Source organism: Acartia tonsa, chromosome 11 (genome assembly GCF_053477335.1).
Source record: "Acartia tonsa isolate MP-2025a chromosome 11, ASM5347733v1, whole genome shotgun sequence".
NCBI lineage: Eukaryota > Metazoa > Arthropoda > Copepoda > Calanoida > Acartiidae > Acartia > Acartia tonsa.
Window position 1 is genome coordinate 39476643 of NC_137270.1, and position 27737 is coordinate 39504379.

General features: G+C 32.8%; 3 protein-coding genes across 28 annotated transcripts in view; all 3 read left to right on the forward strand.

Moving 5' to 3' along the window:
• LOC145332148 (E3 ubiquitin-protein ligase COP1-like) lies at nt 1-17073 on the forward strand. Of its 5 annotated transcripts, none has more exons than XM_080177096.1 (23): nt 1-113; nt 307-375; nt 608-690; nt 945-1002; nt 1334-1498; nt 1798-1908; nt 2378-2435; nt 2757-2859; nt 3078-3155; nt 3836-3984; nt 4197-4326; nt 4767-4861; nt 5403-5503; nt 5926-5989; nt 6735-6849; nt 7263-7374; nt 7781-7935; nt 8328-8422; nt 11484-11548; nt 12064-12157; nt 13648-13812; nt 14360-14509; nt 16801-17073. In XM_080177096.1, the coding sequence occupies exons 1-21, from the start codon at nt 73-75 to the stop codon at nt 13663-13665; spliced, it is 1959 nt and encodes a 652-aa protein (XP_080033222.1). In that variant the 5' UTR covers nt 1-72; the 3' UTR covers nt 13666-13812; nt 14360-14509; nt 16801-17073. The 5 variants fall into 5 exon arrangements, with proteins under 5 accessions (XP_080033222.1, XP_080033223.1, XP_080033218.1 ...); XM_080177097.1 differs by having other exon boundaries at nt 14373-14509; XM_080177092.1 differs by having other exon boundaries at nt 13648-14509.
• LOC145332154 (dihydrofolate reductase-like) lies at nt 17006-23538 on the forward strand. Of its 22 annotated transcripts, none has more exons than XR_013884050.1 (9): nt 17006-17118; nt 18586-18691; nt 20531-20623; nt 20969-21047; nt 21379-21479; nt 22352-22435; nt 22632-22768; nt 22917-23022; nt 23458-23538. XR_013884050.1 is itself a non-coding variant. In XM_080177104.1 (7 exons), the coding sequence occupies exons 1-7, from the start codon at nt 17075-17077 to the stop codon at nt 22674-22676; spliced, it is 552 nt and encodes a 183-aa protein (XP_080033230.1). In that variant the 5' UTR covers nt 17006-17074; the 3' UTR covers nt 22677-23005. The 22 variants fall into 22 exon arrangements, 1 of the variants encoding a protein (XP_080033230.1); XR_013884049.1 differs by having other exon boundaries at nt 23463-23538; XR_013884062.1 differs by having other exon boundaries at nt 22632-22730.
• Nucleotides 23530-27737, forward strand: part of LOC145332149 (uncharacterized) — a 10420-nt gene continuing 6212 nt past the window's right edge. The window contains exons 1-6 of the mRNA XM_080177098.1: nt 23530-23583; nt 24219-24449; nt 24885-24942; nt 26083-26162; nt 26749-26771; nt 27157-27240. Of these exons, the coding sequence (XP_080033224.1) occupies nt 23546-23583; nt 24219-24449; nt 24885-24942; nt 26083-26162; nt 26749-26771; nt 27157-27240 (514 nt within the window). The 5' untranslated portion in view covers nt 23530-23545. The remainder of the gene's footprint in view (nt 23584-24218; nt 24450-24884; nt 24943-26082; nt 26163-26748; nt 26772-27156; nt 27241-27737) is intronic.

Genomic DNA, 27737 nt, shown 5'->3' on the forward strand with positions numbered 1-27737 from the left:
AAGTCGTACTTGATATTAAAGATACCTATATATTTAACCAATTAATTATTTGATTTTCATTAGAGAATATTAATGATGGACGAAGGCGTCATGCCGAAAAAACGGATGAAAAGGTAAAAGTTTTGTTAATGATTTTATTAGGTAGGTTTCTTAATTATTACTTTATGACCAATTAAGTATTTTACAAGTTTATTATCAATTATTGTGACATGAAGGGTATTTTTTTTGTAAAATAAACAAGTAATAAAATTAAGAGAGCAGATTAGGCTCTACAAATATTTTGACAGTGTTTTATTTTTGATTTAGGGATAATTCAAGTTCTGGAGCGACAGGTCGCAACTCTGGAGCTGGAACCAGCAGTCAACACAATCCTAGGCATCCATCCAGTTGAAAAGTGGAAAGTAAACCATCCTTATGATAGATAACTTTGGTTTCAGAACTCAAATTTAAACTTGAATCTTAAATCATATATTCGACCCCTTGCATTATAACTAGGACTAAGATTAAGACTATGTACTAACCAACTCAAAAAGGGTACTAGACATATAGAGAGAGTGGTTATTTTATTTGGTTTCACTTTTCAGCTGGGAAACTGATAAAACAACAGATGTGGTCCCTCGCACCAAGATACGGATGTCAATTATTCCTGCCCAATCTGCTTTGATATTCTTACAGAACCATACATGACAAAGGAAAGATTTTCATTTTAACATGTACCTAACGAATAATGTTTATTTAATTTAAGGAAACACTAATATACCTCTTTGCTATTTTAAAATTAACTAATTATCTGACTGGCTATAAAAATCGATCATTTCAATATTCTTTAACAGTTCTTACTTAGAATATTTTGTGAATATATTTTTTATCAGTGTTTGATTCATTTATCAGTGTTTATCAAATGGAAAAATTTATTTTTTGAAATATGAAAATATCTGCTATTTAGTGTGGACATACATTTTGTTATACCTGTCTACAGAAAACCATTGAACAGAGTCCTAGGTATTCTTCAAATTTTAGATTGATTTTTGGTTGGCGTGTTATTTTGTCCTGTATCATGTCATGATTAATTTTAAATGCCTTCAGAACTGGGAGTGGTCAAGTTAGGAATTTCATTTTTTTTGAAGGTTTGTACTGTTTCAACTAATTAAATTATCATTTTTATGGCAGGTGTCCCAAATGCAGTTACGCAATGGAATCTATAGCCGACACCTTCATTTCATAATTAATTTTAAATGTCTTTAGAACTGGGAGTGGTCAAGTTAGGAATTTTTTTTATTTTGAAAGTTTGTACCTACTGTTTGAATTAATTAAATTATCATTTTTATGGCAGGTGTCCCAAATGTAGTTATGCAGTGGAATCTATAGCCGACACCTTCCCAAATTTTCTGCTGAACGAACTTGTGTCAGCCTACAAACAGAACATGCAGACCAAACTAAAATTTTGCCCAACACAACAAAATTTTCAGCTTAATGAAGTCAGAGAATTTTTGAAAAAGTAAGTTTTTGGTGTTAAATCTAAATACTCACCTATAGTAGAGTTTGTGATATTGGAAACCACTGAACCGATAGGTCTCCAGTTTACTAGCAAACCTGTTTTTGGAACCAGTCGTCTTGTCTTAGGTTTTTTTTATTCGGGGGATAAATAACCCCATAAAAGAAAATAAACTCTTGAAAAACACAAAACACATAAAAAACAAAAATTATTTCAGATCCTTTGATACACACAGATAGTCAAGTCAAACACACATCCTGTTACTTCTGTTTTTGTCGCCCTACTTATGTGGTTGTTTTTAGGAATTCTGACACAATGTGCCTTCCTGAGCTTGACTATATGATTTCTATCCTGTCAACAAGAAAAGACCAGCTAGAAGCTCAATCATTCCTCTCTCAACAACAACTTTTAAGGTATTTAAATTGTCAAGCAGCAATTCTAAGTTTGTCTTAGATTTGTTATTACTTGGATCTTACACCAGATTATCATGTACTCTAATAAAGTGAAATTTGGAGCTGGCTAAAATAATGCTCCACTCCCTCCCCTCTTACTGGATGAATGAACTGAACTATAAGTGATATTCATGTTAGCAACCTATATTTGCGACAATTTTTCCTGTCATAATATCCAAGCATATTCCATATAGATATAAATTGTCACATAGATATTGGCAATCTATTGCATCTACTATAAAACTAGAGAATGATAATCAGACGACAGTCGCAAAAAATTGTAACTTGCTGCTGATTTTTTCCCCATACCGTATATAATTTTTGTTTGCTTCTCTCCAAACTATTACTTAATGTTTTGTTTATTTTGGAGTTAGTTGTCCTTTTTTACTAACTATAGAAGTAATATACTTATGATTTTTTTAATTTTTAGGGAGTTTTTACAGCATTTAAAAAGACAAAAGGATGAAGAACTATTTAAGCTTCAAAAGGTATCTTCCTATTATTGTTAAAATATTTTATGAAAAAGTGTGAGACTTAAATTGTCATTTAATACATCATAAACATTCCCCTGGACTAAAATATAATAAATCATCTTATTTTACTGGATTTTTTATGTACAGGACAGTCGTTTGTAAAGGCACAGTGGAATCCAACTAATTTCAGATTACCAATTCTTTTATTCCTTTTAGCCTAAAAGTATCAAATGTGCTTGGTAATGAGTTTTATCTTTTTAATGTCTTTAATTGGACATTTTACATTGTAATAATATCAACCTGTGGACCCGTTTGAACATTTCAATGATTTTTTAGGAAGCCTCTGTAATCCAGCAGGACTTGGACCGAGTGGATGAACTGCTGAGAGAATTAGAAACACCCAGATCTCCCAGGGCCGCTGCTCATCTAGATCCTGAAGGTAATTGTGTGTGTGTTTTGTTTGGGTGTACTAGTCTGTAAAACTATGATTATTTTTGTATCAATTTAGATTTTTAGGGAAAATAACAGGGCTTTAGGTATACCTATTTTCCAACATAATTGAATTTTTTACACTCTATGTTTCTCATTTGAACCCAAAAACAAAATTACTATATCTCGATCTCATCCCTATACAACAACATTCATATTTTATTTAAGGAGAGAATTCTAACTCAGATACTAGTGTTGTTCCCTCCATCGAAAATTCCACAAATGCTGGATTCAACATGCTACAAGGTTTGTTATTTTAGTAGTGTAAGCGCGCATGTCCCGATTGTTGTTGCTTTTAACCATATGTCCATGACTTAGAGATATTATGATTGATTTGCATAAATATAGAATTACCACGGAAAAATGAATAGTTCTTTTTAAATTAACTAGCGGCTTCGCCCCTAACCCCTAGGGGCTTTGCCCCAAAAGGTAATTAAAAAAAATAAAAATAAAATAGAATTAAGTACTACTGGTGCTGCACGTAGTTTATGTGAACTAACTTCCCCAGAAACCAAAAAATGGGGGGAGGGGGGGGGGGGGTTTGGGGTGTCTTACCCTCCAAGAAAATAGCTTAAAACCACCACAGGACCAATAGGTATATACACTGAAGAGTAAAATCCGATCTGTACAGTGGTTACCAAGATCTTAAGGGACAGACGGACGAACAGACAGACATCAAGCTACTTTGTATTATAGATATGAAACTTAACAAAACTCCAATTAAAAAAAGTCGTGTTGCTGATATGTTAAAAATAAAACGCTTTAGGTATAAAGTTGAATATAATTCGAAACTTAGTTCAATTATAGAAAATTAAAATTCTTTTGAATACAAGCTAGTTAAACATAGCTATTATAATTGAATTGAATGAATAGTATGATATTTTTTTTACAGTTTTCTTGCTTGGAACATTTTTATTCATTTTTAGACAAGGGTGTTCTAGTTGGTGTGCCAAACGACCTGCCCGCCCGTCGTCTCAGGATGCACCATCACTTTGATGATTTGGTCAAGTGTTACCAATCCTCAAGAATTGATGAAATTATTGGGCCCTGTGAATCTCTGCCCCCAGAACGAGAAGTAAGTTTTTTTGTCGGTTAGTTTGAAAGTAGTGCCACGTTAAACAAAATTGATAGCTATGTAATTCAAACAGGATCTTTATTTTTAAGAGTCAACATTTTTATTTGTTTTAATCTGTCTGTATCAAGTTAGTATTAAAAACTTATTACAATTTAATTTCATTCTTTGACATATATATTGTAATTTTTGTTTTCATTTTTTCTTGTTTATAGGATACTCCAGAGAAATGGCGTGGATTGGATTCATTTTCTGAAAGTCTCCATTGTTTAACAAGATACAGTTCTGTCAGAAGTCTCTCCACGCTGAATTACACCACGGACATATTTAATAGTGCTTCCATAGGTAATTTTTCTCAACAACCTACCTACCTCAAAGAAAGACTGCTGTCCTTGACATTGTAACGTCAGGCCTAACAACCAAGGGGAGAAATGATTCCTTTTTTGTCCAAACACTTGGAATATTAGACAAAGTAACAGCCAACAGAAAACCAATCCTTTAAATGCACTACTTTTCTTTGGACGTCCTATCTGTTCGTAGTAATGAGTTGTGCATGTTTAAGGGCCAAGGCACTCCTTATACTCTGAAACAGCAGAGATGTATTATTTTTAATGTCTTTAGTATGATGCAGTATCGGCTAGGCTCGAAACCGACACCTCCTCGACACCAAGCCGACACATTATTATTTACATAACAAAGACCAATCACAATACGCTGTCTTTTTGTAGAGCCGTCTCTTCATTAGCAAAGCTACTTCTGTGTGTCTGTATTATTATTATTTTCAGTATCAAGTATTGAGTTTGACAAAGATCAAGAGTTCTTTGCAATAGCTGGTGTCACAAAGAGAATCAAGATCTATGCTTACAATAATGTTCTTAAGGTAAACTAAATATAGTTTTTTTCACTGTCTAATTCCATATGTAGAGCAATAGAAGGGACAATATCCCCTAAAATGCTTTGTCAAGAACTGATACCCCCTCCCCTTATTTCAAAATGAAGTTTTTTGTTCGTTTAATCATTACTTTAATGCAGGTTATGTAGGGCTATATTTGGTACTGGGTAGACCCCTAATTTTCAAGGGGGGTTCATCGCTTAACAGGAATTTTGAAGGAAAGCATCATACAAAGAAATATCTATCCAAAAATTTTATATTTTGCCAATAAATTGTTGAAAGCTAACTCATTGTTCACTTGTTGTTTTGGAGGAATATTTATTTTAGATCACTAAGTCTTGTACAATATAAATAATATAATTCCACTAAACAAGTTCAATCTTTTTAAGGCTCTTAAATGAAGTGATATTGTGTCAATCAATTCTGTTTATTTTGTGGTAAATACCATCTATGTAATTGTAATAGCATTACTTACATAAGGTTTAAACATATATAACATAAAAACTTCAATATATATATTTTTTATCAGGACATGGTAGAGATCCATTACCCAAGCAGCGAGATGGTTTGTTCCTCCAAGATTTCCTGTATTTCATGGTCTGCCTTCCATAAGAGTACATTGGCCTCCAGGTATGGGCTTTAGGTGGAGGAATAATATTCCCAAAATTTAAATTTTTCTATTCATAAAATCTTAATAATGGAACCACTCAATATAAATTTCAGTTAATTTTTAAGTATGCCTTTTATTCTTAAAAATTCATTTATATTCATAGGTATATTTTTTTAAAAAGAATAAAAATTTTACCTTTTCTACCAAATAAAATAGTTTTTATAATGCTTTCTTATTATTTGTTGGACCATTAGGACCTCTAAAATAACGGCCTTTAAGATGATTATCTGTGTTTCAATATTTATAATCTTCTAAACATTCTTATGGGTTTGTATGTTGGTTCACAAAAAACAAAAATCTTATTTCATTAATAAATGACATTAGTTTTATGGGAAACAAATCTTGTTCTATTTTTGTATAATGTAATTTTTATTTTTTTTAGTGATTACGAGGGCACAGTAATTGTTTGGGATACTGTTACCGGCCAAAAATCATCAGTCTTCCAGGTTTATAAATATTTTAGTAATTTTTTATTGTCGAAGCCACTTGTCCCCAGTAATAGGTATAACAAACAAGCAAAATAAATATAAAATAATATTTGGGGGGCAAATGAAGAGGTCGTCAATTTTACGATGTGTTGCCCCCAACGACAGCTGAAAAACACGTATAGGTTTCGTGATTTTTTTCCGAATTAATTTCGTTATTGGTAAAAGCTGATTTGTCCCGCCCTACCCTCTTTCGAGACAAGTATATATTAGATAAGCAAGAATGACGACATCGAAGCTCTAAAATCAGAAGAAGGACAAACGAACAATAATTCTTAAAGAGTGTTTGAACTCAATAAGCAGAACAATAATTTCTAAGTCTAAACGAAATTGTTCATGAAGTTGTTGCAAAATTGCGTAAATACAGGATACAGTAATAGGAGATACTTTCATTTTCTTAGTTTATCATATTTATTGGAGATATGAAAGAGTTGTATGTTGATTTAGAATCCATTCTCATATTCTTTAATTGACTTATCCTGTAAATTCATTCTATTATATGTCTGTAGCTTAAGATTTCGATAAATACTGAACCGACTGAGTTCTCCATTTAATGGAAGCTTCTTATATGTCCCTGGATGGCTTTAAACTATTTACCTAACTAGTTAGGTTTTGGGCTATTTTTCTATATTCCCTGCTTCGAATACAGAGCTCCTAGATAATAGAAGCGCAGCCGCTTGTTAAATAATTGTTTCTTTTCTTACAGGAACATGAAAAGAGATGTTGGTCCGTAGATTTCAATCAGATTGACACCAAGTTGATAGCCAGTGGTAGTGATGATGCTAGGGTCAAACTCTGGACGGTCAACTCACCTCACTCAGGTAAATCACCTGTCAAACTAAGACAATCATAATAAGAGTAGAACAGCAAATATATGTATGTATATTATCAAATAGAACAGTTGTACATAATCTTAAAACTTGCTCAGTGTGACTGAATTAGTAATAAAAATACAATATCTACTGAAACCGGTTTTGCTTCTGTTTGAAATATTGTTATTTGCATACAAAAAAAAGAAAAACATTGCATGAATATGAAGAGACAAACTCATTTTTTAAGTCTACTCTATACTTTTAAATTATTAAGTAATGTTGTTCTTTGACCTCAATAAAGCATTTGATATTGACGTTTATAACTTTTCATTACCCTCAGCATCTCATGAATAAAAATAAGACAATTATCATTTATTTTAAGTTTAGGTAATGTTTTCCGTATTGATTATTCCTAAATTTAGTGGCCAGCCTGGAGGCTAAAGCCAATGTTTGCTGTGTCAAGTTCAATCCTGGTTCACCGTACAACTTGGCTTTTGGATCAGCTGATCATTGCGTACACTATTATGATCTTAGGTAAGACGACGAATTTTATTTGGATTACCTAGCTGATTTTTTTTTGTAAACTTGCATTTTTAAACAAAAGAAGATTTTAATTATGAAAGCTTTGACATACTGGATCATTCAAAGATCTCTACCTAAGCAAAACAAATCATATATAATCCTAAAATATAAAGTAGTGAGATTTTTTTGTCTGAAGCCGAAGATTTCAATAACTACTGAACTGATTGAGTTCTTCTTTTTAAGAAAACTTTACATAGAATCATGAAAGTTTAAAGCTATTTTTTTTTTAGATTTAAGCCTTGGGGTGGTTTAGGCTATTTTTTTTGTCTCTTCTTGCCTTTAGAATACAGAGCCGCTAGTAGGTTTATAATCTAATTGTTTTTTTTTTCACTCTAAACAAGGACAATATTATTCCTAGGAACACAAAGAAGGCACTGAATGTATTAAAGGGTCACAAAAAGGCTGTCAGCTATGTCAAGTTTCTCAATAATGAAGACCTTGTATCTGCCTCGACTGACTCCCAGCTCAAGTTATGGAATATCAAACAGCCAAACTATGTCAGATCCTTTGAAGGTATGTATTATAAGTACGGTAGCTTCGCTTTTGTTTGTTACTGTTGATGTGTTTTCGTTATTTTTTACCATTAATCCGAATCTTAAATGTAGTTTAGACTTAAACAAAGTGTTTAATGACATGTTCAGTTCAATTTTTTTTCTAGCAGAATTTATTTTCTAATTCATTACAATTTCTTTTGAATATAAAAGAAATAAACAATAAAATATGATTTAATTGCTTAAAATGTCCTCTATTTACAAACATAAGCTGAAAATAAAAAGGTTTTCCATTAAAAGCTAGTTCAGGAAGATATCTTCATCTTATCATTTTCCTTTTGGTTTAAATGTGACTTTTACTTATGTTTTTTCTCTTGAATGATTAATTAAATTACTAAAAGTTCATAACTCTAGGTCATGTGAACGAGAAGAATTTTGTTGGATTAGCTACAGATGGAGATTATATTACTTGTGGCTCGGAAAATAATGGCCTTTACATTTATTACAAGGTAAAATATCTTTGTATGCCAAAAAATGATATTACTAAATAATGTTGTCTTTTTAGATCACATCAAAATTGCTGCCATAGATATTTTAATATTAGAGACTTAAGGGTGTAATGTTACAACAATTTTAAAATTAGAAAGGCCTTTTCACTTTCAGTCTTGAAAGGTAAAATACTTTTTTTAGGGCAATAAATAACTTTACAAGCACTCGATCTCATTAGCTGATGTTATTTAAATTTTTTCATTGCCAAAAGTCTGCATACTCTGCTAATCATAAATCACATTGATACAAACTATTGCCATACTTACTAAACATATTAATCTTCATATTATAAATCTGATAATTTTTACCAGGGAGGATGGAATATTAGGCTATTTATTACACTAGTCCCCAAAGTTTTAAAATCGTTCTCTTATTTGTTAGCTTAACAACTACTAGGAATTTTATTGAATTTTGATTGGTTGGTTCATTAAGTTGAGTGTTCAAACGTTTTCCAATAATTGTAATCTACAAAAGAGGTAAGGGGGGGGGGGGAGTTTGTACACTTATAGGAAATGAAATTCAGTACCAAAGTTTGGGAGGGTCGTATGGGCTTGTTTTTAAAGTTATCAACCTAATTCTTTTTGTAGGCTCTCTTATATGACTTGATATACACGGAAAACTTTGAAAATTGAATTTCGGTACTTTCCTTCTAGGGGCTTGTGGAGCAAAAGACCCCCCAGAACACTAAAAATATGAGTTCTGACCTTATTTTTAAAGATATCGACCTTATTTTTTCTTTATAATACTTTTTTAACATACCCGAATCAACGAACCATTACAGATTTCATTTTGGGACTTTCCTTCTAGGGGCTTGTGGAGCAAGAGACCCCCAAAACACAAAAATATGAGTACTGGGCTTATTTTTGAAGATATCGACCTGATTTTTTTTATAATACGTTTTTAACTTAACCGAATTAACGAACCATTACAGATTTCATTTAGGGACTTTCCTCTTAGGGGCTTTTGGAGCAAGAGACCCCCAAAACACAAAAAATATGAGTACTGGGCTTATTTTTGAAGATATCAACCTGCTTTTTTTACATAAAAATAATATTTAAACATAACCGAATCTACGAACCATTACAAATTTCATTTTGGGACTTTCCTTCTAGGGGCTTGTGGAGCAAGAGACCCCCAAAAATCATAAAAATATGAGTTGTGGGCTTCTCTTTTAAGATATCAACCTTATTTTTTCATATAATAAAAAAATACTATTTTAACATAACCGAATCTACGAACCATTACAGATTTCATTTTAGGACTTTCCTTTTACGGGCTTGTGGAGCAAAAGACCCCAAAAACACTAAAAATATGAGTTCTGAGCTTATTTTTAAAGATATCAACCTGATTTTTTATATAAAAATACTATTTAAACATAACCGAATCTACGAACCATAACAGTTTTCATTTTGGGACTTTCCTTCTAGGGGCTTGTGGAGCAAAAGACCCCAAAAACACTAAAAATATGAGTTCTGACCTTATTTTTGAATATATCAACCTGATATTTTTAGGAACACTTTTTTTAACATAAACGAACTAAGAAACCATTACAGATTTCATTTTGGGACTTTCCTTCTAGTGGGGCAAAAGACCCCCAAAAAATATTTTTAGAGATATTGAGCTGATTTTTTTCATGTAAAACTTTTTTCACATGTTTGAACTAGGTAGCCACTAATAATTTCATTTTGGCACTTTCCTTTTAGGGGAAAGTAGGGTAAAACACCTCCAAAACAAAATTAATTGAGTTCTCAGGTTATCTTAAAAAATAAGCTCAGAACTCATATTTTTAGTGTTTCGGGGGTCTTTTGCTCCACAAGCCCCTAGAAGGAAAGTCCCAAAATGAAATACTTAATGGTTTCTTAGTACGGTTATGTTAAAAAAGTATTATTTTAAGAAGATCAGGTTGATATCTTTAAAAATAAGATCAGAACTCATATTTTTAGTGGTTTTGGAATCTTTGCTCCACTAGCCCCTAGAAGGAAAGTCCCAAAATGAAATCTGTAATATTTTCTTAATTTGGTTATGTTAAAACAGTATTATTTTTTAAAAATCAGGTTGATATCTTAAAAAATAAGCTCAGAACTCATATTTTTAGTGTTTTTGGGGTCTTTTGCTCCACAAGCCCGTAGAAGGAAAGTCCCAAAATGAAATCTGTAATGGTTCGTAGATTCCGTTATGTTAAAATAGTATTTTTATATAAAAAATCAGGTTGATATCTTAAAAAAGAAGCCCACAACTCATATTTTTATGATTTTTGGGGGTCTCTTGCTCCACAAGCCCCTAGAAGGAAAGTCCCAAAATGAAATCTGTAATGGTTCGTAGATTCGGTTATGTTTAAATATTATTTTTATGTAAAAAAAAGCAGGTTGATATCTTCAAAAATAAGCCAAGTACTCATATTTTTGTGTTTTTGGGGTCTCTTGCTCCACAAGCCCCTAGAAGGAAAGTCCCAAATGAAATCTGTAATGGTTCGTTAATTCGGTTATGTTAAAAAAGTATTATAAAAAAATCAGGTCGATATCTTCAAAAATAAGCCCAGTACTCATATTTTTGTGTTTTGGGGGTCTCTTGCTCCACAAGCCCCTAGAAGGAAAGTCCCAAAATGAAATCTGTAATGGTTCGTTGAATCGGGTATGTTAAAAAAGTATTATAAAGAAAAAATCAGGTCGATATCTTTAAAAATAAGGTCAGAACTCATATTTTTAGTGTTTTGGGGGGTCTTTTGCTCCACAAGCCCCTAGACGGAAAGTACCGAAATTAAATTTTCAAAGTTTTCCGTGTATATCAAGTCATATAAGAGAGCCTACAAAAAGAATTAGGTTGATAACTTTAAAAACAAGCCCATACGACCCTCCCAAACTTTGGTACTGAATTTCATTTCCTATAAGTGTACAAACTTCCCCCCCCCCCCTTTTGTGTATTATCAATAGTGATGAACATCAATTTATCGGCATTGTCTTATCCCTTTAGATCCCTGACTATTTTCTCTAAAATTGCTTGACACAAAGTTAATACATTTAGGGTCTGTCCAAGAGTTTGTTCCAGTTTAGATTTGATGCTGTGAGATCTTTCCTGGATAAAGATAGGTAAAATTTCTTTTTGTGTTGTTTATTGCAAAAGTGTTACTTTGTCTTGTGTAGTAAAAAATACAAGCCTAACGTTGACTGTCTGGTACGAATATTGAATAGCGGGGGAGAAGTCGACCCTCCACTTTTAATTTTAGTTCTTAAAAGAAAAAAATTTAAATAAAGAGGTAGGGGGGGGGGGGTTATTTTCTAGGATCGTTTTGGCTTGGTAGGGAGGAGGCATCTTCTCCAAAATAGTTATAAAATTTCCCTGGGCATATCAGAAGGACAAACTTTTGTTTTAATCTTCCCATCTTTCTAACTTGGCTGATCCTGAAATTATTCTTAGAATATTTATCAACATATCAACAATCCTTGTCAACAAAAATTGCAAAATTTGAATCTTTAGTTGATCTTTTATTTAAGTTTGCGTGGTATTAATTTAAATTTTTGCTTTTGTGAGGTCATCACAAAAAACGATATCTTAAAAAACACCTGTCTTAAAAAAACGCATATCTTATGAAATGCTTCTTCAGGAAAGAGGAAGATGTGAACGAGTTTGTATCCGCCGTCTGCTGGAAACAGAACAGCAATGTTATAGTAGCCGCTAACAGCCAGGGAACTATCAAGGTAATCATATTGTATCCGCTGTCTGCTAGAAACAGAACAGCAATGTTATAGTAGCCGCCAACAGCCAGGGAACTATCAAGGTAATCATATTTTATTCGCTGTCTGCTAGAAACAGAACAGCAATGTTATAGTAGCTGCTAACAGCCAGGGAACTATCAAGGTAATCATATTGTATCCGCTGTCTGTTGGAAACAGAACAACAATGTTATAGTAGCTGCTAACAGCCAGGGAACTATCAAGGTAATCATATTGTATCCGCTGTCATCTGGAAACAGAACAGCAATGTTATAGTAGCCGCCAACAGCCAGGGAACTATCAAGGTAATCATATTGTACCGCTGTCTGTTGGAAACAGAACAGCAATGTTATTGTAGCCGCTAACAGCCAGGGAACTATCAAGGTAATCATATTGTATCCGCTGTCATCTGGAAACAGAACAGCAATGTTATAGTAGCCGCCAACAGCCAGGGAACTATCAAGGTAATCATATTGTATCCGCTGTCAGCTGGAAACAGAACAGCAATGTTATAGTAGCCGCCAACAGCCAGGGAACTATTAAGGTAATCATATTGTATCCGCTGTTTGCTAGAAACAGAACAGCAATGTTATAGTAGCCGCCAACAGCCAGGGAACTATCAAGGTAATCATATTGTACCGCTGTCTGTTGGAAACAGAACAGCAATGTTATTTTAGCCGCTAACAGCCAGGGAACTATCAAGGTAATCATATTATATCTGCTGTCTGTTGGAAACAGAACAGCAATTTTATAGTAGCCGCTAACAGCCAGGGAACTATCAAGGTAATCATATTATATCCGCTGTCTGCTGGGAACAGAACAGCAATGTTATAGTAGCCGCTAACAGCCAGGGAACTATCAAGGGAATCATATTGTACCGCTGTCTGTTGGAAACAGAACAGCAATGTTATAGTAGCCGCCAACAGCCAGGGAACTATCAAGGTAATCATATTATATCTGCTGTCTGCTGGGAACAGAACAGCAATGTTATAGTAGCCGCTAACAGCCAGGGAACTTATTTTTGGCGGATTCCGGATTCTATCAGAGATAACAGCCAGGGAACTATCAAGGTAATCATATTGTATCCGCTGTCTGCTAGAAACAGAACAGCAATGTTATATTAGCCGCTAACAGCCAGGGAACTATCAAGGTAATCATATTGTACCGCTGTCTGTTGGAAACAGAACAGCAATGTTATAGTAGCCGCCAACAGCCAGGGAACTATCAAGGTAATCATATTGTATCCGCTGTCTGCTGGAAACAGATCAGCGATGTTATAGTGGCCATTATTATACCCAGTTTACGACATAAAAAGTAAGAGGAAGGGCCTGGCACAAAACAAGCAAAACTCCATACTTTGCATAGTTAGGACTTTAGACAAACGTCTTGCAATCAAAGGGATGGTTGTCTGAAAGACGTTTGACCATGCACATCATGCGGATATCCATTTGTAAGGATTTATAATATTTCTTTAGGTTCTCGAGCTGGTTTAAGAAGAATTCAAGACTGCACAATTCAAAATATTCAATAAGATTCTAAACAAACATTTTATTTTAAAGTTGTAATTTAAAATTATGAGAGATAAAAATATATCCTTCCTTCCCAGAGAGAGAGGGGACAATGGGCTATTTATTACACTAGTCCCTAAAGTTTTAAAATACCGTTTTCTTATTCGTTGGGTTATAATAAACTTTGGGGACTATAGTGAATTTTAATTGGTTGGTTCTTTAATTTGAGTGTTCAAAGTTTCAAACGTTTTAATCACTAATTTTCATCTACAGAAAGGGTAATTTTGTGTAACATCATTGGTGATGTACATCAATTTATCGGCCACTGTCTTATCCCTTTAGATCCCTGCTTCCTTCTATTTTTAATATTATAATTTAATTTTACATTTCATGTGATGTTTTAATTCGGGATAATAAAAGAAACTATTATCAGCTTGAAACATATAGTGTTTGTGTAAAAGAGGTACTTAAAGTCAGTGATCTTAAGGGATAAGACAATGGCCAATAAATTGATGTACATCTACAATGGGGATACACAAAATTACCCCTTCTGTAGATTACAAAAAGTGCCTGAATCAACTAAATGAACCCACTAATCAAAATTCAATAAAAGCTTGAAAGTTTGTTCAGCCAATGAGAAAATTTTATTTTAAGACTTTGGGACTAATGTAATAAACAGACTAATGTCTCAGTCCTCACTGACTTAAAGTACATGATGTGATTTTAAGCATTTATTTGAATCATATTTCCAAAAATCCTTGTGAAAAAAATTGTAGAATCTTATGTATTATGTACTCAGTATTATTTTTTAGTTAAACTAGAATCTTAAGTAATTGTCAGTGATTTTAATCAACTTTTATTTTTGTGGTTTACTTCTCTTTTCACCAACTTGCATTGCAGAATGCATATTCTGAAGTTTTATTACACAAATATTATATGATCTAATCAATTGTTGTCGATAATACAGGGGTGTATATTCTGTTCAAGATTAATTTTTTTCCCCTACTGCAAATTTTTAAAAAAAATTTTCCCCTCCTAGTTTTTTCCATCAAGGAGGGGGATAAAATGGAAAAATATTTTCAGAACTCTATAGGTACTTTATTCATATTATGCCCCCTTCCCCATATTTTTTAGTTTTTTCACCAAAAAGGGGAGAAAAATAGAAAAAAATGCTTTCAGTCCCCTTAAGTTTTACATCCCCCCCCCCCCCAACCACATATTTTTAATTTTTTAAAATTATTTATTGCATCGTATTGCAGACAGTTTCCTGCGGATATTATTTAAATATAAATGAAATATTATAAGATTTACACTAGGTTTGTTAGCCCAGAAGAACCGGGACACTATGGGACATTTCAAAACATTTTAGATTTTTATCAGAGTTTATCAGAGATTTTTTTTACATGAACGTGTAGCTTTTGATGAGTAGATTTGACTTTATTTCATCCACTTTAGGTAAAAGTCCCGACTATTATGCTTTTTTTAGGTTTAAAGTTTTTGTAAAAAAGTAAATGACTTTAACGCTAAATTTAAGTGCAACGACATTCATTTGCGTAATATTTATGTGTTGCTTTGACCGTCTCAAGAAATAGGGGGTGGGGAGTGTCAAAGGGTGGGGATTTTCAAGAATTAGGGTAAAAAGTAACTATCCGAAGAAAGGGAAAATACTAGATGAAAACTTTTTGAAACATATAGTTATTAATCTTCAATAACCGAGATTGAACTTACTTGTCAAGTATTAATTTCTATAATCAAAGATATTTTAATCTAAAAGTTAAATACTGGGTAAATTGTTAAAATTTCCCTCTAAAATTACGTTCTTTAAAATAAGAAATAATTCAACTAGACTTGCTTACTTACTTCCTTAATTTTAATCTTTATAAATGATTAATTTATAATGAATCACCCCAGAAAAATAGAACCTTATTCTTTATTAAAAGTTTTTAAGTCTAATATGATTACTCTTAGCTCTTGAAATTAAATTCCCCTATGACCATATGCATCTGCTGGTGTTTATACAATACTAATAATATTTTTTTATGATTTATAATTTTGTCAATTTTAAATTTTTAGAGACAAATGGAATACAATATTCTTTTTTTATTCTTAAAGTTTTTGAAGTTGCTAAAATGAGTAAAAAATTTGCTAAAATGTAAAACAACCCTGGAAGATAACTAATCCCCACCCCCTCAAATTTCCAAGATGGGACAGGAAATATCAAGTTTTCTAAGATTGTAAAATTTCTATAATTAGAATTAAAGACAATAAGTAATAAACATGTCATTAATACAGCTCTCAATTAGCAAACTTTAAAACTTAGAAATGAGTTTGATATCTTAATTATATTTAATATATTTAATTTTATAACCTTTAAGTACATTATAAAATAAACATAGAGATGTACGAGAATAATAATTATAAGATGATTAAACAGAAAATTTTTAATTTTTCACTTTTCACTTTTCTCTCCTATTACTTTTTATTACTTTCTTAATTATTTTAGCAAGTGTGATTATTTATGAATATTAAAAAGATTGGTACATTTAAAGATAACTCAACTAGTTTTTTGGGGTGACAAAATCTCTTCTATAGAAGCACTAAAATAAAAAAGGTATTTTAATATAAATGAGATTATTGAACTATTGACTTTTAAATGTAAAAAATAATATCAACAAATGCTAAACATTTTATAATAGATTCTAAAAAATAAGAAAAGTAAAAAATCAAATTGATGAAATATAATTTCAAACTAATATTTTGTATCCCAACCCTTTAAAATTACATAAGAAGACGAAATGAATTAGGTATGTCGTCATTGTGCATAGCAAAATTTAAATTATGAAAAAATGAAAAATAACAGCAAATAAATAATCTTTTTTGATATTTTTTAAAAAGAATATTGTTTTGAAGTCCATAGATTATAATCGAAACATATTTCATATCTCTATCTTATGCAGGGGAAAAATGAAACAAAACATATACATTTGTCCCATAGTGCGGGATAACAAAACCGTTATTAATTTTACGATTTTTAGTCTAATATAGGTAATATTTGTGGAAAATTGTCTTGTAATTCGATGCTAAACATGATTTTTTAGTATGACTGAGAACCTGTTCTAGTCTATTTATTAATCGGATACGAAGCGATACTGATAAATCTCTTACAAGACTTCTTAATGCCCAAATAGCTAAATATAAAAATATGATTAGAAATCATAAACTACCAAATCTGCCAAAATTGTATGTATAAAAAATATCCCAACAGTTATATGTATTATTTTTATATAAACATATTTTTTCAAATCGTCTCAAGTAACATGTAATAAAAAATTCCTAGTTAATTTTTACTAGTAGCGCAGCTACTTTATAGTTGAGTTGTTTCTTTTTTCAGAATATGAAAATGCACGGACCTAGGCTTAGCTTGATTGTAGCGATTAGGTAAATTAATAGATTTATTATTACGTGGATGTTACACCAGATTTTCATGCTCTCTGCTGGATGAACGAGCTGACCAATAATGAGTTCAATGTCAGCAACATGAATTGACTACAATTTTCCACCTGTCATAATATCCACGTATATTCCATATCCATTGGTAAGTTTGTAAAATTGCCACTTAACCAGCAAATACAAAGTATTCAGGGGCAGATTAAGGGGGGGTTTTTAATGCAACCATCTCGTAATCAGTGAGCAAATGACACTTAGAATTCGAATTTCGATCTGAACTTTTGCATTAGTAATCCTTGGTAGGTCTATTTTCCCTAAATCGAACAAAAAGTTGGAAAAGTAACGGCTAGCGGCTCAGCTGTTCAGCCGTTTTTTGCCTATTTTTAGGGTAAATCCATCATCAATTACTTAGGAATCGACTTTTTAAAACATATTTTTGGTTTAATTCATGTTAAATGATAGCAATAACCAATTTTAAAACTTCTAGTACCAACAGCTACCGTCTAGAACCGTTTGATAGCGTTTTGGAGTAGAAAAGAGTGTTGTGTTTAGAGAGGTTTCGTGACTAATTTGCAATATAGATATCAAAAAAATGGCGAAACAGCTGAGCCGCCAGCCGTTAGCTGTTACTTTTCCAACTTTTTGTTCGATTTAGGGAAAATATAGACCTACCAAGGATTACTCATGCAAAATTATAAATGGAAATTCGAATTCTAAGTGCCATTTGCTCACTGATTACGAGATGGTTGCATTAAAAACCCCCCCCTTTATTTTCCACTTCACCATCCCTTCTTTTTGGGTAGAACATCTACTCTATAACTATGGTTTGTCTGTTCGTTACTTACATCACTTATTCAATCTGTGTAAGATAGTTGTATCATTCTCAAGGAGGGATAGGACATCGGACTGTAAATTACACTGGTACCCAAAGTTTTATAAGAATGTTATCGTATTCGTGTCTCAAAATTTGAATCTTTATTGGTTGCTTCTAAACTAGTATTTACTTTTCAAGCAATAATTTAAATATACTGAAAAGGGAGTAAGTTTCTATCTTTATTTTATCGTCCATTGTCTTATCGTTAAAGATATCTGAGGGTTTTTAAAAATGTCAAGATCTTTAATTGCTAGTTATAAAGGAAGGGGCGAAAGTGGCACTTTTGAAACCAAAACTAAAAGTCAAAGGAACTCAACTAAATAGGTATAGAGTTACAGCTCATTATCTCAGATGATTGAAAATTGTCTAATATGGCGAGAAAAGGCAAAAAAATCGGCGCTTTGGTTTTCGGCGGGAGCGGCAGTTCCGCCACCGTTTCTTCACAGTTTTATATTGTACCTCTTTAAAGCAACTGCTATGTCAAATCTCAGAGCTATTTTTGGTTTCAAAAAGTGTCACTTCCACCCCCTCCCTTTTTATGCTTTTCATGGACATAATGATTTATTTTTTTTGCGTGATTTTAGTGAAAATCGTGGCATTGGCAAAAACAACGAGCTTCCCTGGAAACTAAAAGCTGAGCTTAAACATTTTGCTAACCTCACCAAAGCTACAAATAACCCTGACAAAAAGGTAATAATGGCTTTAAATGCGTTAAAAAGTTATACGGGCGTATTCCTTCGATCACTAAAACCTAGCTACCCGCCCCTTATTTTTGAAATAAATTGAAATTAAGGGGGGGGGGGGGGTAAACCGAATATTTTTTAATGTTTTATTTTTTTAGGCAGGTTTAGTTAGCTTATATTGGGTAGCCTCTAATGGTTGAGGCTTCCCTCAGGGGAATATGCAGTGATCAAAAAAAACATAAGAAAGAGAAAAGATATCTGCAAGGGGAAAATGCTTTTAATTGCTATCACCTTAGCTTTAAAACATTTCGATAATGTTAACTTGTAGAGTACTGAGTAACCGTTTTAATAATAGGTTTAAGTCTATTTTTCAATTTCAATATTAGAAAATTAGGGTTGGGCCGGATATCCGGTGAGGCCGGATATCCGGCCGGATATCCGGCCATTTTCAATATCCGGCCGGATACCGGATATTGAAACTATCCGGCCGGATATCCGGCAATATAATATTTTATATTTTACAACAATTATTTCTGCTTTTTTTCTTATAAATGGCTGTAATTTTCTTATTATTGAAGCTATAAGAACAATTTTTTTTGAATATGTTTATCTTTATGTAAATTTTATATTAGAAATCTCAAAACATAAATTTTGGCGGGGGCAGCAGTTCTTGGCAGCTGCCAGCCTCAAACTGGCGGTCGGCAGTTAAACACCAACGGATTTTATGAAATTGTAATATGTCATGAAGACATATAAAAAGCCTAAATTTAAAATTTGAAGTGTCTAAGTCAAAAATTGCTGTCACAGGAACCGTTTAAAGATTTCTGGAGACCTGTAGGTTCAGGACTTGCAGGACTATACCTGGAACCTGAAATCGACTTGAACACCTATATTTCTTATGAGGATGTACGACTTTAGAATATTTAAGTATTTGATAACATGAAATGCTTTGTTTAAGTAAAAAAAATGTTTTTACTTTTAACCTGAATGACCTTGCCAGGTTTGCTGGCATCCTGTGCCCGCCAGGAAGGAGGTATTCAAAAAATTCCAACTCTCAGTTATGTGTCATACCCATATTTCAAAAGTTATTTAGTTATAGCCCTCTACCTTTTATACAGAGAAAATGCACAGGGGGGGGCATGCGTTCAATGACACCTCCCCGCCCATCCTCCAACAGGGGTTAATATTACAGATTGAGGGTAGTAATCGTTTATTAGATTAATTGCTTAGAAGAAAGATCATTTAATAGTTACATAAATTTTAAGTTTTAACCTGAATCCTTATAATAAAGTAACAGGATGTCTATAAGTTTGTCTGTCTGTCTGTACTGAAGGATCTCGCTAACCGCTGGACCGATCGGGTTCTCCTTTACAGGGTAACTTCTCATAGGCCCTGGGAAGGTTTATAACTATTTTGGGTGAGGGTACCACCACTCTCCCAAGAGAAATTGCCCCTAGAAAAAAATATCCCCCCCCCCCAAAAAAAAAAATATTTTTATTTAATTTTTCAACTAAATATAAAAATAAGTCAGTCCCCCAAAATTCAACTCCCCTCCGCCCTCAAGTGCCCCTAGAGGCCTCTAAGGGCGTAGCCGCCAGTTTTATATAATAAGACGCCAGTAATTTGGCCGGTTATCCGGCCGGATATCCGGCAATTTGGCCGGATATCCGGTAGTTAGCCGGATATCCGGCGTTGGCCGGATATCCGGCCGGATACCGGATATCCGGCATTTGAAATCGGCCGGATATCCGGTATCCGGTATCCGGCCAAAAAACTATCCGGCCCAACCCTATAGAAAATATCTGTATTCAAATTAGAAAATCATAAAAAGACGTTGTATTTGTAGAATGCTGTGTTAATGGGAAGAAAGACTTGGGAGTCCATCCCTGAAAAGTTTCGCCCTCTCAAAGATAGAATCAACATTGTTCTAACATCAAATGTAAGTATTATTGAAACTTTTACTAATGATCGTGAAACATTAGAAAACAAGTATTATAACATCCATAAAAGCAAAGCTCTGTAACGGTAAGACAAACGAACATTAATACTTGTAGAGTGTCAGAACTGAAAAAGCAGAATAAAAATGCATAAGTCTAAACAAAATTGTACCTAAGTAAAATTGTTTCAAAATTGCTTAAATACAGGATACTATTTAGGACAGATTTACATGGATAGGACAAGAGACTGTTAATTGTATTTTTGGTAACCCAAACTTCTAAAGCCTATCTTAAGTAGGTATGGATGTGACAATGGAGGATTAATCTGTTTCTAATATTTAATTTAGCCAAACCTGATCCAAGATGAATCCGTTTGCGTTTGTCCAAATTTCTCCACTGCAATGGATCTACTGGACAATATGGCAGGTCATTCGATATATTATTACTTGGTTGTTGCACCAGATTTTCATGTACTCCGATAAAGTGATACTTAAATATAGCTTAATATTTATACCCCCTGTACTTCATCCCCTTCTCACCTACATGATGAATGAACTGACCATTGAATGAGGTCTATATAAGCAAGCTTAATTGACGACAAATTTTCACCTGTCAATATATTCAACGTATATCCTATATCCATTCATTTGTTATTCGAATTCGTGGTGGCTATTCCATCGAATCCTTGAGAAGAATTTAATTTAAAGTCCAGTTGATAGTATCTTATCCCTATACATTAAAGCAACCTTTTATTCAGATGAAATAGAAACTTGCTGGGTGATTGGAGGCAGTTCTGTTTATGCTGAATCTTTAAAAAGTTCACAATTGAACAGTCTCTACATTACCAAGATTCATCAGGCAATAGCAATTTTAGAAATTAAAGCTATGCTATGGTTGGGAATTCTCAAAGGGTGCGGTTCTGCCATCCATTGGCTTAAAAACTTTAAGAAATACACATGGTACAATAACAACAGTACAGAAAGGGTAATTATGTTTATTATAATTTGGAGGTTCATTCAATATCGTCCATTGTACCTATAAGATTCCTTTGGAACTAAAAAAGAAAATGTAAGATAAATCAAGAAATTGAGGGGGTTAAATTATCTTTACATGCCTATGTCTATGTATGGTTTTCACTCCCCTTACATTGAGGGGCTTTGTATTAAAAGGGCAGACAGGGATTAGACAAATATCCTATCAAAACCATCCCAAGAATTGAATCCGAAAAAGAAAACGTGACTTTTGTGGAGCATACCGAAAATAGAGAACCCAATCAGTTCAGTAGTTATTGAGTTGTAAAGCTTTATGCAATAACATTACCTACTACTTTAAATTTTTCAAAACAGGTTTTCTTCCAAAGGGGGGGGGGGGCGAAAGTGACACTTTTTGAAACCAAAACTAAAAGTCAAAGGAACTCAACTAAAAAAAGAGTTACAGGTCTGACATTTTGCATGCAGTTGCTTTATAGGGGTACAATATGGAACTGTGAAAAAAACGGCGGCGCAACCGCCGAAAACCGCCGAGAAAAGGCGACGCCGTCTGCACAGTTCCATATTGTACCCCTATAAAGCAACTGCCATGCAAAATCTTAGACCTGTAACTCTTTTTTTAGTTGAGTTCCTTTGTTGACTTTAAGTTTTTGTTACAAAAAGTGTCACTTTCGCCCCCCCCCCCCCCCTTTAATTCTAAGCCTAGTTATTAAATTCTAATGTTGCTAAAACTTATGACAGAACTTTGACTGTGATACATTTTTCCCTGTTATTCCCTCGGAATGGAAGATGACGAATGACCCAAAAGTAACCTCTGAAATTCAGGTCAATATTTAACCTTTTTTTCTATTATGGTTTGTAGCACAGATTCTTTATAGCTGATTTGATTTCTTTTTGTAAGTCAGACTGTCGCTTAAGCCATTTATAATAATCTTTCCATTCTGATGCTTGAAATAAAGCCTAACCTATCTCCCCCCCTAAAAAATCTTTTGAGCAAAAACTAATCAAATATATATTTTAGGAGGAGAATGGAATCAAGTATCAATACGAAGTCTATACAAGATAGGATCATTAACCAACCATTACTTTTAGTAATTTTAGCTAAACTTATATATTTTAGGTATGCTATCACTTCTGCAAAATATATTATACTATAAAGTCATCAGTTTTTCAAATTATAACAACAGCACTATTTGCCCCCCCCCCCTCTTTTACCTATTTACTTTAATCTCAGCCTTGTACTATTTATTTCCATTTGTTGCCAATTTGTATTTTTGCAATTTTGAAACACTTTTTGAATATGAAGAAAAGCAGAGGTGATAGTACTCCTATATATTTATGATTTTTACATTTTTAAAGAGTCTCAAATCATAATTCAATTGTGATAAAATAACAGTTTTTTTTAACTAAGTGTAAGATATTTTGTCTGAAAAATGCTTTGAACTTTTTTTACCAATCAAAATAACAATAACGTTTTATTTGATTTGTCATTAACAATTACAGCATAATTTACAGGGATCTAAGGGATAAGACTTTGGTCAATAAGTTGATGTTTATTGTTTATGCCTAATGATAAACAAAAAAACACAATCTGTAGATTATGATTATTGGTTGAAAAGTTTGTAACTGTTAGTTTGGTACCAAGAAATTAAAATTTAATATGAGTAACCAAAGTTTTTGTGCCAACAAATAAGAAATCGAAACTTGGGGTACCAGTGTAATTTATAGTCCAATGTCTCCTTACTCCCCCATAATTTAGTCCATTAATAAAAACATTATGCTTTTCTGCCTTTTAAATTTGAGGCAAAAACAAATCTTCAGACAAAATATCATTGCATTGGGTGTAGCTAAGCTGTCATTAATTCTGCATTTTACCATAAAAGACTGAAATAAAATTATAAAACTTTTATTTTTATATATTTTTCAGATTTTAAAATGTTGGGTTTAATAAAACTGAGAGATAGTTTATCAAGGTAGCGTTCCTTTCTCTTGATTTATTTGATTAACATGGACAGTATTAGTAAAGACTTCAAGCAAAGATCTTTGGGCTTTCCCATGAAATGCTGGTTGAACATTAGAGTAAAACACTAGAGGGAGAAAGGGTTAAATAATTGTATTTCCCCATAGCAACCACCTTGTGTAAGCTTTCCATTGGGTCATTGAAAATCAACCAATGGTGTCGATTTTATGTTAACACAGCCAAGTAGCAAAAAATGATTTAGAAACAGACGGAAGAGGTCTTTGAAAAAGGAAGTGAGGTAGTTGTCTGTATATACATCTAGACTATAGATCTGTTGGTTGAACTTAAATCCACCCTCCCATATTTTGAAATAAATAGAAAGTAGGGGAAGTCAGTTTTTACCTTTTTGACTTACTCCTGCGGTGGGGGGGGGGGGGGGTGTCCCATTATCCAATATAACCTAACCTGACCTAAAATAATAAACAAACAAAATGAAACCATTGTTTTGGAGTCTGCCATATTAAATTAAAAACTACTAAAGAAGGCTCCTCCAAAAAAAAAAACGCTAAATAACGAAATATTTATCCCAATTTATATCAGATGCCTTCGAAACATCTATAATCTAATTAAAAATATTTTTATATTTAGGTTAAAATATGCAACAGAAAGATGCAAAGGGTTTAAACAAAACAACAAAATACAGAAAAGTCTAATCGCAAATATGAAAACATTTACCACAAGAAATCTTCAAACAGTTAAATCCAAAAATGCTCCAAACATTTTTATTCAACTAAGAAATCTATCAAATAAAGCAACACCATTGAAAGAATTAGAAAAGGCGTACACTCCCAAATTACCAGGAATCCCCAAGAAAAATAGGTAGGTTTGATTTTTGTTTTAGTGGGACAGCTAGAATTTCTAATTTTTACAAAAGCATAGGATCCTAGGACGTTTTTTCATGTTTGCAACTATATAAACAAACTACACTTATCTACTAGACCTAATCATTAAATAATATTTAATTATAAGTGCTTTTTGCCATTGAGGGAGTTTTCAATTTGAGGGAGTGCCAAAGTTTTCATATTCGTTGGCTCAAAAACTTTGAGGACTTTACTAAATTGTGATTGGTTAGTTCATTAAGTTGAGTGTCCAAAAGTTTCAACTGCTAATTGGATTTACAGAAGGGGTAATTTTGTGTATCATAATTGGGGATGTAAATCAATTTTTTGGCTATTATCTTATCCTTTTAGATTCCTGTTTTTTTTTCATTTTCTCTTCGACGCAATTGTCAATATTTATCATTTTTGTTTTCAGAAAATCTCGGATAGACAATTTTTTTGACTGGATAGTATCCCTAGAGGGAAGGCAAAGAGTGAGTACATATTTTTCTTTGCTGATTTATTTTTAATATTTAAAAAACTGTTCTGAATTGTGAAGAAAAATGGAAAACTGGCCACGGAACTGAAATAAAGACCTAATCTTTTCATCTATGTCTGTATGAGCCTTCAGCCCCTCAGGGCCAACAAACTAGGTCATGGAAATTTATGAAAAGGTTGTTCAAATGAGGGTTAGGTATCCAAAAATGGTCGTAATTTTAAAGTTTGTATGTTTTTTAACCTATTTTTAGAAAAATACATTATTCTAAGACATGAAGATATATTTCGAGTTAAGCAATCATTTTCAATTCATTTTGTCTCTTGTAGAAGAGAATCAAGCAAAATTAGCTTGGTCGTTTTAGACAAAATTACAAAGCAAAAATGGTCGGGATAATTTGAGGCCATATGGTTTAAGGTATTCATTTGGAACGAAATAAATTCAAACTTAAATTAGTAAACCAAGTATTTTTCCTATTTTATGATATTATATCCTATTATATAAAGTAGTAAGCGTTTTTTGTCTGTCCCGAAGGATCTAGCTAACCGCTGAACCGATATTGTTTTCCTTTACAGTGAAGCTTCTTGTAGATCTTGGGAAGGTTTTAAACTATTTTTAGGGAGGGTGTCTTCACCCCCCTCCTCCCCCCCCAATTTTTTTTTACTTTTTTGAAACTCAAATTTAAAATGAAATGAGGTCGACTATTACCCCTCCCAACTTAGGTACCCCTAGAGGCTTCTAGGGGCGTAGCCGCTAGTGGATGTATAAAGCATAGAAATGCAAAAATGTATTTTTTATAATGCCTATGTTATAGTTTTTAATAAAATTAAGACTTCAAAAATATTCTCTTGTGATATATACCTGTGCATCTTTTCATCCAAAACAACAAGACAAAACTTTTAGTGTAAAACGGTATTCTTGTGATTTGTGCTAGCTATCATTTTTATGATATGGAAACCTATATTTTAACAAACTGGATATCATTAGTTTTATCTCTCAAACTGTCAAGTAATAGCAAATTTTTCTTTTCAATGCCTAACTTTATTGTTAACCCAAACTTATATTTTTTTCCAAAATATTTTAACTTTCACTACCCCAAGTACCTGAACTCTCTAATTAACTTTGATTTGTATTTTAGGTTGCAAATGCCGTCGGGATGGGTGCAATCATGGCCTCATTTGGCATTGCATTGGAATTGCTCATGCCTTGGAGAATTATGGGAAATAACATTTTTATTAAAATTAGCATAATCATCTGAATGATGACAAAGTTTATAAAAGCGAAGCTCTAACGAACAATAATACTTGTCGAGTGTCAAACATACTTTTATTTTTAAGACTTGAGTATAGGAAGGCCTCGCGTAAAAACACTCTTTTCGACCATTCAAAAAGAACAAATGTATTGTTAGCATGCATGAGTGTATGTATTTGCTATCAACAGAAAAAACATCTCTATCTTTAAAAGGAGTTTTATTACAGTTGAGAGTAAGAAATGCTTTACACAAAGTATTCTCTTATCTCGAGTACTGTTAAACCTCCACCCCGTATTTTTATAATAAATTGCAAATAAGTTAGTTTTTTCCTGTGTTTAACCCCTGTGGGTCTATTCGGTATCCCATGAAACCTAGCCTAACTTGACACAAAGTAATTAACAAACAAATGAAACAACTAATATTTATTTATTTTAAAAAGGGTTGGGGCAAGGTTTCTTTGCATTTTGTGTGATAGCAACATTTTCTCTGCACTAATCAGTAAATTCTTATCACAAAATTTTCTTAGTTTTAAAAAATGTTATTTAATATTTAGCATAAATACGCTGAACGGGACCCAGGAATGATAAATAAAAATAAAATATTACTTTTAGAGCAGCTGCGCTTCATAATTCAATTAAAATTTTGTTCAGGGTTTCAGGGGTTATAAGGGGGTAAATACCATTCACCCCCCTCAAATAAACACTTTTACCACTTTTTGTTCTTGTGTATGAAAATTTCAAAAGCTTCTATTTCTTCTTAGACCTATTTGGTATTATGTTATTGGATCTCATGAATTGGTTAGTTCGTTCATCCAGTAGGAGGGGAAGGGATAGGGTGTCGTTATTTTAGCCAGCTGCGAGTATGACTTTATTAGAGTACATGAAAATCTGGTGTAACATCCAAGTAATAATAAATCGATTGTTATTATTAATTTATTATTTTTATTTGTTATTAATCTATCAGAGAAGGCTGCACAGTTAAGCGGAATAGAGTTGCATGAGTCCAAATTTGAAGCAGATCAAGTGGAGCCCTCCAAAGAACTAGGTTTGTCCTTGTTGGTTATACAAAAAGGATGACAACCTTTCTAAGGAGCGAAGCACAGGATGCATTTATGTATGTAAAAAAGTAAGGTTTCTATGTCTGTACTTTGAGATATCGATAACTACTAAACCGATTGAGTTTTACATTTAAGGTCCTTTGAATGGTTTAAGGGCTATTATTCTGCCCATTCCAATTTTGAAGCCCCTATGAGTTAGGGGCACAGCCACAAGTTAAGATATAAATTAAAAGCCAAGAAACTCTTTTTAAGCTTCACTACATAAACATAACCATTTAACATCCTGTTACTTATTTAGTATTTAGGATCATATAGGTGTTTTATTTCATTTTTTTGTGATTGTATAGTAATGGATATTATAGAATATACGTGAATATTATGGCAGGGGAATAAGTGTCGTCAATTAAGGTTGCTAACATGGACATCACATATTGGCCAGTTTGTACATCCAGTTGAAGTGGAGGGGGTGGATAGGGAGATCTTT

What these genes read in the sequence shown, in the direction of transcription:
- LOC145332148 (XM_080177092.1), top strand. Translation starts at nt 73, where the DNA reads ATGATGGACGAAGGCGTCATGCCGAAAAAACGGATGAAAAG. An exon ending in GTCAGAGAATTTTTGAAAAA is followed by an intron (nt 1,499 to 1,797) that starts GTAAGTTTTTGG and finishes GGTTGTTTTTAG; the next exon opens with GAATTCTGACACAATGTGCC. An exon ending in ATTTAATAGTGCTTCCATAG is followed by an intron (nt 4,327 to 4,766) that starts GTAATTTTTCTC and finishes TATTATTTTCAG; the next exon opens with TATCAAGTATTGAGTTTGAC.
- LOC145332154 (XM_080177104.1), top strand. Translation starts at nt 17,075, where the DNA reads ATGAAAATGCACGGACCTAGGCTTAGCTTGATTGTAGCGATTAG. An exon ending in CAAATAACCCTGACAAAAAG is followed by an intron (nt 18,692 to 20,530) that starts GTAATAATGGCT and finishes TTGTATTTGTAG; the next exon opens with AATGCTGTGTTAATGGGAAG. An exon ending in AAGTAACCTCTGAAATTCAG is followed by an intron (nt 22,436 to 22,631) that starts GTCAATATTTAA and finishes TATATATTTTAG; the next exon opens with GAGGAGAATGGAATCAAGTA.